This window comes from Populus euphratica, unplaced genomic scaffold (assembly GCF_000495115.2).
Source record: "Populus euphratica unplaced genomic scaffold, PopEup_1.0 scaffold104.1, whole genome shotgun sequence".
Lineage (NCBI taxonomy): Eukaryota > Viridiplantae > Streptophyta > Magnoliopsida > Malpighiales > Salicaceae > Populus > Populus euphratica.
This window is the reverse complement of record NW_011499915.1, coordinates 186,950-196,079: the sequence shown is the minus strand read 5'-3', so window position 1 is coordinate 196,079 and position 9,130 is coordinate 186,950. Positions and strand designations below refer to the sequence as shown.

Below are 9,130 nucleotides of genomic sequence, written 5' to 3'. Positions count from 1 at the left end.
GTTAGGGCTTGTTTTTTGCGGGATAGTGATTACTCTCGTATTAGTATTTTTTTTTAAAGTTAAATCTTAGCCTTGAACAATAGGGTAATGTTATTCTCGATCAACATTCATTATAAATTATACTGATAGACTACATTACCCTTCATTTTTAGTAAAATTACAGGGTAATTGCTAGATTTAATCAAAATGTTATTAGACTGTTGTTTTGTAATTATTAAAAAATGTTAAAAGGACAAATTGATGTTCTTAAAATTATCAAGTACTCTATTAATTTTTTGGAAAAAATATTTTTAAACTGGATAATATCATTTGAAACAAATATTTTATTGGTAGATAATATGTAGAAGGAAAAAAATTGTCGTATAAATAAATAAAATAAAATAAAAATTATGCCCATATGCAAGGTGGACCTCAACGCCTTCCCTTCCACGCCCTGGAAAGGTGACCAGGTCCCCTCTCTCTCGAGCCTAGCATCCATCACAGCCTCCTAGCATGTCTAGAGGCTGCACAGTGACCCTTCCCTAACCTAAGCCTAATGCATTCATCTGGTCAAAGAAGGTAACAAACATACAAACCCCGACAGAACTAATTAAACAGGAACCGAAACTGAGCTGAATCAGTAACAAAACTAGCACTAGCAGCTTGAGATTGATGGCCACGAAATGACAATGACGTAAGCACATAAATCTTGTCACATCCTGGCCACCAGATCTAGTAGGCATAGGTAGATTTTGCCACCAATACGTCTACCTACTGTCCTTTGTTCCACCATTGCCCTTGAACCATCCCTGCCTGGGCTGTAGCATGCCGGTAAATACTCATCGGAGTCGCATTCAAAAGTTGATTTCTCAAAACGTGTCACTAGCTGCTCCTTGCCCTGATATAGTCATATTTTCAAATCAAACCCATGAAAAGTTCATATGAGAGACGGGAGTTTATGTAAGTGCCGCCTTTCAAGATGACACTAATGACTAATGATCACCATACCTGGATCCTAGCACAGGCTATTTCACGTATCTTGTTGGACTGGAAAACATCCCATGCCTGATTTTTGGCGGGAAGGCTAAACTTCCACGCACCTCTTGTAGCTGTGAACTAGTTAACAAATACATAACCTTTGTTGGACCCTCTTCTGCACCACATCAAAACTTGTTTGTGTAGAGCCAATAATTTTTGGCTTTTGTGAACTAATACAGATGTGAGTGATCTCAACCAAACCCAACGATAAATAATTCAGCTGGACAAAAAGCCGCGGAAAATTGAAGATCAAATGCATAAAAGCAACGTACTCAAAGTCAACAGGCAGATAAAGAAAATCAAAAGCTGACACAATTGTCTCCTTGATAGAGTCATAGTTTTGAAGCTTTGCTTTTTCATTCTCCATTATGCAATGACTGTCAAGAAATTCCATTAACATTTCACGGCTGCAAGAAAAGAAGTGGAACAAGTGGACGTATTAGAAGCAATGTTGGAGCGATTATAAATGACGAACTACAAATGCTATTGCAGCAAAAAAAAAGATAATATCATGACTAATTTTGAACAGGGTTAGTGTTGATACAAATTCACAATACTTCTTGATTAAACCTAAAAGAGAAGCGCCACTGAAGAACCCCTCTACAGTCATAGACACAAGAGGAGAAAGAGAGAGAGCGATATGAAGAACCAGATACGTGTATCTATTGGGAATGTTCCTGATCATGACTGTGGTATCTTGGCCATCAGGCAACACAGGGAACACAGGATGCTTCTTCCTAGAATTAGCACCCCCACAAGACCTCACATTTCTTCCTGTATAAGGATAGTGTCTCTCGCGATTTCTACCACTTCCATTAGACTTGGCTCTGAAATATTCCTTCTTGGCGTGTTTCTTTTCATGCCCTCTATACCTTCTCTCCCATTAAAAGAACCATGATATCTGCTACAGTCCCCTCTCTTTTTGCTTCCTGCGCCAACACTTGCAGTCACCACCTGTTGCATCTCCGCGGCTTTGGGCTCATCTTGGGATTGCACCATTTGCGTTTGCACAGACAGTGCCAAAAGAGGGCTTGGCTTGGTTAATACTCTAGAGACCACGAGATCATGGTTGTGTGATATACCACATTGTGCATTGCTAGGATGTTCATGATCAGTGTCAGTTTTATAAGGATAAGGATGAGAATGAGATGGTCCTGAAGTAGATTAGTAATAAGAAGATGTGTTTCGATTTGTTGCTGAAAAGATTGGTGAATTTGGCAGATATTGGTGACTATAGTTAACAACATTATGTGAAGGTGCAACAATGTTTTGCAGGTTAATTAGGTAATTGTGAGGAAAGAACTCAGGTGCTTCTGGGCTCAAGGTGCTAATTTGAGTAGAAGACAAGGCAACCATTGACAACACCGAATCGAGACTAGTTTTTCATGGAGAGAGCAATGTTTGAAGAATGGCGTGTAGCAAACACAGAGCAGAGAGAGCTGCTAGCTAGGTCATGTTCAATACTTCTTTAGGCGTGGAGCCTCAGATGATGAGAGGAAATTATACGTTATACATTATTTTATACATAGAACTAACACAGGAGTTGCTTTTATTGTTCACGAAAACACTCTTCACTCGCAATTTAAAAAAAACAAATCACTTTTGTTCTTAGTATCAATATAGCGAAGTGATCGAAAAAAAAAATGTATTTATTATTAAAAGAGGTGATTAATAAAATTATTTTTTAATTAAAGAAAAAATTAGCTTAATTTTTAGAAAAAAAAATATTTTAAGTAGAAAATACCTTTTATAAATTATGAAAAATTTAGAAATGTCATATTATTTACTTATTATATCAAATTTGATTCTCAAACTTTTGATTGCTATATATTTTGTTTTGAATTTTATTTTTCAATTTTACATCATAAAATTTAATTTTTATATCAATTTTGATTTTTATTTTCATAATTGTTATTTTTTTCTCTTATTATTTTTTAATTGAAATTTTTTATCTATTAAATTTGATCTTTATTCTTTTTATTGTTATTTATTTTATTTGAAATAATTTATAATATTATAATTATTTTTTATTTCATCATCTTTTAACTTTTTTATCTGTTAAATTTGATCTTTAATAATTTTATTGTTATTTATTTTATTTGGGATCATTTATAAAATTAATTCTTTTTTTATTTTCATTTTCATTCAACTTTTTAGTTTGTAAGATTTGCTACTCATTATTTTAATAAACTTTTAAAAAATATTAATAGGTTATTTTTACAACTCATTTTTCATGACATAGCTAAACACTAGAAAATGTTTTCTAAATTATTTTTCATGATACTATCAAACATTAGAAAATAATTTACTTTTTAGGAATTTATGTTTCAAGGAAATCACTTTTCATAAAAAAAAAAAAATTACATTCCACCAAATAAATAGAAACTTAAACTTATTTTTTACACAATTAAGCCCTATTAAAACCAGATTAAAACCCAATTAGAAGTTGTTTTTTTTTTAAGGAATGGATGAATTGAAATAAATGAGATCGAAGTGAAAAATGCAAGAAAGATAGGTGGTAGCTTGAAATTTTCTGTCAAAAATTCATTTGAGTCCCCCATCTTTTTTATTTATTGGGTTATTGATCCCTAGACTTTTACAAAATTAAATTGTGATACCAAACTCCATTTTAATTATTTTTTAAAACTTTTTGGTTGGAGAAGAGAGAAGAGCTTGCTGAATTATAGCTTAGAGAGAGAAAGTGTATGTTGGCGGAGAATTCAACCGTCAAAAAGTTATTTTTTGTGTCAAATGGTTTCATATGACGAAAAAAGTAGATTAGATTTTTTTTTTACCTTGAAAACATCTAAAAATTAGATTTAAACTTAGAAAGTTTTTCATTTCGAGTGGATTTTGGGTTTTAGAATGATTTTTTATGTTCTCGTGGCCATGGATTGATTTATCAAAGCTCATAGAGTGTCTCCTGAGTATTCTAAGTTAAAATAGATAAAAGATTAAGTTTTGGGTTAAAAAACAAAGTTTCTTGTTTTTTCAAGCACTATAGTGACTGAATTTTGGAAATAAACAAATCACGTGTCATATGATTATGATGATCCATTAGTTGATATATTTTTAAAATAAATTTTAGGTTTATGTTTTATTAGTTTGTGGTGACATTTTAATGATATTGGATGTGTTTAATTTTTAAAGAGATAGGAATGGTCAACTATAATTTTTTTTTAATTTTATATAGATTAAATTTGTTTTTTTAATTATATTAATTTTTATATGTGCAACCTTGTATTTTTTTTTTATTCATTGAATTTTATATGTGTCAGTTTCTATTATAATTTTTATATGTTTTTACATTATAAATTTATTTTGACAAAAAAATTCATTAAACATAACAACATAAATTACCCGTATTGCGATGTTAAATATTTTAATCTTCATTTATTACTTAATTTTTTAAAACTCATCAATTTTATGGATGGTGGCAAGTAGAGGAATGCGGCAAAACCAGAAGCACCAGCAGTGAAGTACAATAAGCTGGGATAGATGTGTCGTAAGTGATGCTGATGGTGGAAGTTGTGATAGCAAGAACAGGGCGGGTGAGACATGGTTTTTCAGGCCACCGAGTACTTGAGGGATGTATAGCCGGATAGAGTCAAATGCAGCTTTACCCAAGGTGGCTGCCCACTGCTTCAGGAGGGGCTTCACTCGGTGGAGGGAGAGGAATGAGATGAGAAGATTAGTTTGGGAGATGGAACTGATATACGAGGAAGTGTCAAAAGGCATGATCGCTACTTCGTTATGGAGATGTTGGGAGCTAGCGGCTGGTTACAAGACAGTGGCTTCTTTCATAGACGGAATGACTCATTCCAAAGGGTTTCAGATTCGATCAATCTGCAGAAATGACTTTTCAGAAGACAGGAGTCTCCAGACACTTCACAGGGATTGTTTTTCAAACATGCACCATGGGAACTAGTTATTGCCTATGAGCTATATCTCATATAAAATGATAGTAACCGATAAGGAATAACATATAGAAAAACCTCCTGTATACAAACCCCTCCCATGAGAGAAACAGTGTTCCAGCTTGCTTAAAAGTGCGAACTTAGGTAGAACTCTTCAGGAACATAAGTAAAACTTAAATAAATGTGAAGTCAAATGAGAGAGTATGACAAATTCTGCATCTGTAACCTTCCTATACCCACTAGTACCTGACTAACAATAAAAACCACCCTCATAAACAGTGCATGGGAAACCACCTTAACATAAATCACTAAATACACTGATGAAAAACCATAAGTTTAAGTGAACATCTATCTCTCTAGTGCATAGTCACACCAAAATCTATGCTTCCACCATGGGAACTGCTGGCATTGCGACTGTGTAATGAAAGACCCCTCATGTGGCTATCCACATCAGAACCATCAACCTTCTTTTCCTGAAAGAATTTCTCCCTTTGAATGTGTTTTGCAGGTGGCGGTGGAATTACAACAGCTGCAGGGTGTGCACTGGGTTCTTGTGGCTGCTCTGAAGGAAGTGGCCGTATAAGTGGACGGTTCAGCCTTTCTACTGGAATGGTCGATCCAATTATGCCCAAAGGGAGATGCTCTTCTAAGTTGCCTTCATCTTCAGGTCTTGCACAGGCCTTTCCTTTTCTTAACCTGCCAAGTTTTGCATGGATATGGCAATATGAACAGGAATAAATATATGTAGTTTTGGAAGTTAAATATAATGTAACATGCTTAAAGATGCATACAGCATTAACTCCTTGCAAAAGTGGATTGGATATTGACCAGATTTGCAACTATAAGTTCTCGGAAGAGAAAATTTGCATGCTCAAATGATACATGCCAATTATTTTCACCAAATACAAGCCTAGCCCTAATGAAGATGACATGAACATACCTTCGGAAAAGCTGTTCAGGCTCCTCCTCTTCCTCTGATTCTTCATGATTAAAATGATTTGGGGCTGTGGTAGTTATATTGGAAAAGGTATTCCTATCTGAAACTGTATATCTCCCAGAAAGAAGGGCGTCATGTCTTGCCAGAACTTGCTGTAGCTGCTCATTCAATTCAATAGATCGAGAGACCAGCTTCTCATCCCTGACCCCAGAGAGAGAAAGAGAATCAATTCAAGAGCAATTACAAGTCTGGCTAATAATAAAATCTGTCATATTGACCACAAAGCAGCCCTACCTAGAAGTCATCACAAGATGCATTACTCTCTGCTTTTGGAAAGAACATTGTTCCACGAGATCAAGAGTAAACTCGTTCTTTGCTCCCTGAAAGAAAAATGTCACAAAGAGTAGAATAAGAAATGCTAACTCATAATTCACTAATGCAGTTCACGATAAAAAAAAGAAAAAGGAATCAAGCAATAAGCAATTGATAAATGTCAACCATCCAAAATTGTACGTGCAATTTACTTCTGTATTGTAAGCTATAGCCTTGTAACAACAGGAAATATTATGTCACAGCAAAATTTGGCATTGAAGCAAAACAGATGATGTTAACATGCCAGCATTTTTACCATTAACAACCACACTTTAATCCCAAACTAGTTGGGGTCACCATATTAAATTGCCTGCTTGCATCAAATTATAAGTTCATATGAAGTATATTTTTATGCACAAACAAGAAAAACACAACGCACTTTAATGTCAAGCCCTGCAAAAAGGAAAGGATCTTTTACATCATGTAATAGAGGATGTTGTTGAGAATTGAAACAATCAAGCAGAATGGTTGGAAATACCACAGTATAATAATCACATACTGCAGAAAAATTAGTAGTTTTGTGTTTAAAAGGTTCAAGCCCAAAAAAGAAATCAAATATGGAAGTTGATCCAATATGAATTTAAGTAGGATCATGAGAGACATGGAAATGTGATTGATACAAATAAGCAGAAAAGCATTCCAAGACCAAACTCAAAATTGCAGGAAAGAAAAGTACATTTTGAGAATCAACAGCATGAAGGACTTCTTTCAAAACCTCCAGAGCATTACTAGCCTTCTGAATAATACTGCGTACAATAAATGCAGATTAAAAATGGTTATTCTTTTGCAGGCAAACAATGAAACCTTCTCTTCAGTGCGTGAATGATAGAAACTAGCACCTAGCCTACCTTAAGATCAGTGCATGATGCAACATACCTCAATACAAACAAAGGATTGAATTAGCAAACTATACCTGGATTCCGGAACAACTTGAGGCTCCACTGGTGCTGGCTGAGCAACCATTCCATGTCTAGAGGCAGCAAGTTCCCCATTGAGTGTAATTTTCTTATTTCCTTGGGCAGTCTGATTATTTGATGGTCTTTCGCTTGATGGTCTTTCACGAGGCCTCTGAGGAAATTGCATTCCAGCACTCTGAAAACAATTTAAAACAAGCTTACTTTCAAGAGTTAAAAAAATCCTGCACGGCAAAAGAACAATTCAAACTTTTTGCCTATTATACTGTGCATTTGTCACTGCTGCTGGTAAAACACCCAAGCTGATAAAACCACATTACAATAGAAAGTTTTGCGATGGCAAACAGTAGGAAGGGGAACAAGGGCTGGGACCGTTGGCAAACAATTTCTAAAGCTCCAATTCATAGATATTTGGGTTAACCTTGGGACCATATATAATTGAGATAATTAGATAAAAAAAATGAAAAAAAAATTAAAATCAAACTCTAGTTATCATGTGTTAGTATTTAATCTCGTTGAAAATAAACCTTGTGATTAATGATAATAATGAAAACAATAATAAAGAACCAAATAAAAAGGAGATTAGCATGTGTTAGTATTTAAAACTCGTGATTAATCTCGTTGAAAATAAACCTAAAAAAATAATGAATAAAATTTGAAGAGAAAAAAAACAATAAAAAAAATCAAAACAAAATAAAAAACAATAAAAAAATAAATAAAATTTGACACAAAAATAAATTAAAATCAAAAGTATGGATGGCAATAACTACCTACATGTTAAATTTCTTGATATTTATACTTTACATGTTACCTACCCAATAAAAAATATAAACATCTATAAACTATCAATTGGATTTAAGACATTCACACAGGTATCAATCCTTGGGCTATTATTTATTTTTCAATAAAAAAATTACATATATTTGAAGTGTGTGTTTTTTAAATTATAAAATTATATATCATATCACATTAAGAAAATAAAAATATTCAACAAATGTATCTATATAATATAAATATATATATTTCATGTTAAGTTTAGTGGATTTCAAAGACTTTTTGATAATATTCATACATTATCTATTATCTATTATGTAATATAATTATGAAAAAAAATAATGGCTCATTCAGGTTGATATCTATCAAATTCATATTAAATTTTTACCCGTAATATTAAAGAATGAATTTGTTTATCCATATGGATATCTATTATCTAACCACTATTTATTATTAACTAAAATATTAATTAACTACTATATAAATTTGAAGAGTGCATGTGTGTCCAATTATTAAACTATAAAATAATACACACATGTGTATCATTGAGTTCAAATTAAATTTTTATATCTAATGTTGATGAACTAAAATAAAAACTAAATTGAACAAGGAAAATACTAAAAATAAAAAATAAGGATAAATTTTAAAATAAAAAATAAATGAAAATAAATAATGAAAGATGAAATTAGAAAAAAAAAACTAATTTACATAAGATATAAAAATTAAATAGATAAAAAATAAAAATAAAAATTTAAATTTAAAATAAAAACTAAATCAAATCAAATGACAAGAACAAAATTAAAAACATAAACTAACCAACAAAAGATAGAAGAACAAATAAATGAAAATAAAAGGAATAAAAATCACATCATATAAAAAAACATATAAAAAAAAAACTTGTGTACTTTTCACAAAAGATGAGAGAGAGAAAGGGAAGTCATATGAGTCACACCGTATATTATTTGTTGACAGACGCGACACCACTTCGAGTGTGTTTGGTGTTGCGGTAGATATTGTGGTTGTGGTTTGAAAAAAGTTGTTTTATAAAAAGTATTTTTAGCTGGGGTTGGTTTGAAAAAATAAATGTTTGGTTGAAATTGAAGTTGAAAAAAAAGTAATTTAATGTGTTTGGTTAAAAAAACTTTTAAAATTAAAGTTATAAAATAATTTTTAAAAATATATATTAATATTGATGATTT

At 32.2% G+C, this 9,130-nt stretch overlaps 1 protein-coding gene across 1 annotated transcript in view; it reads right to left on the bottom strand.

Moving 5' to 3' along the window:
- Nucleotides 1-4,976: 4,976 nt before the first annotated feature.
- LOC105134545 (uncharacterized) overlaps nt 4,977-9,130 on the bottom strand; it is an 11,128-nt gene continuing 6,974 nt past the window's right edge. The window contains exons 2-6 of the mRNA XM_011038998.1: nt 7,157-7,381; nt 6,920-6,989; nt 6,166-6,251; nt 5,875-6,072; nt 4,977-5,630 (exon numbers count right to left, since the gene is read on the bottom strand). Of these exons, the coding sequence (XP_011037300.1) occupies nt 5,291-5,630; nt 5,875-6,072; nt 6,166-6,251; nt 6,920-6,989; nt 7,157-7,381 (919 nt within the window). The 3' untranslated portion in view covers nt 4,977-5,290. The remainder of the gene's footprint in view (nt 5,631-5,874; nt 6,073-6,165; nt 6,252-6,919; nt 6,990-7,156; nt 7,382-9,130) is intronic.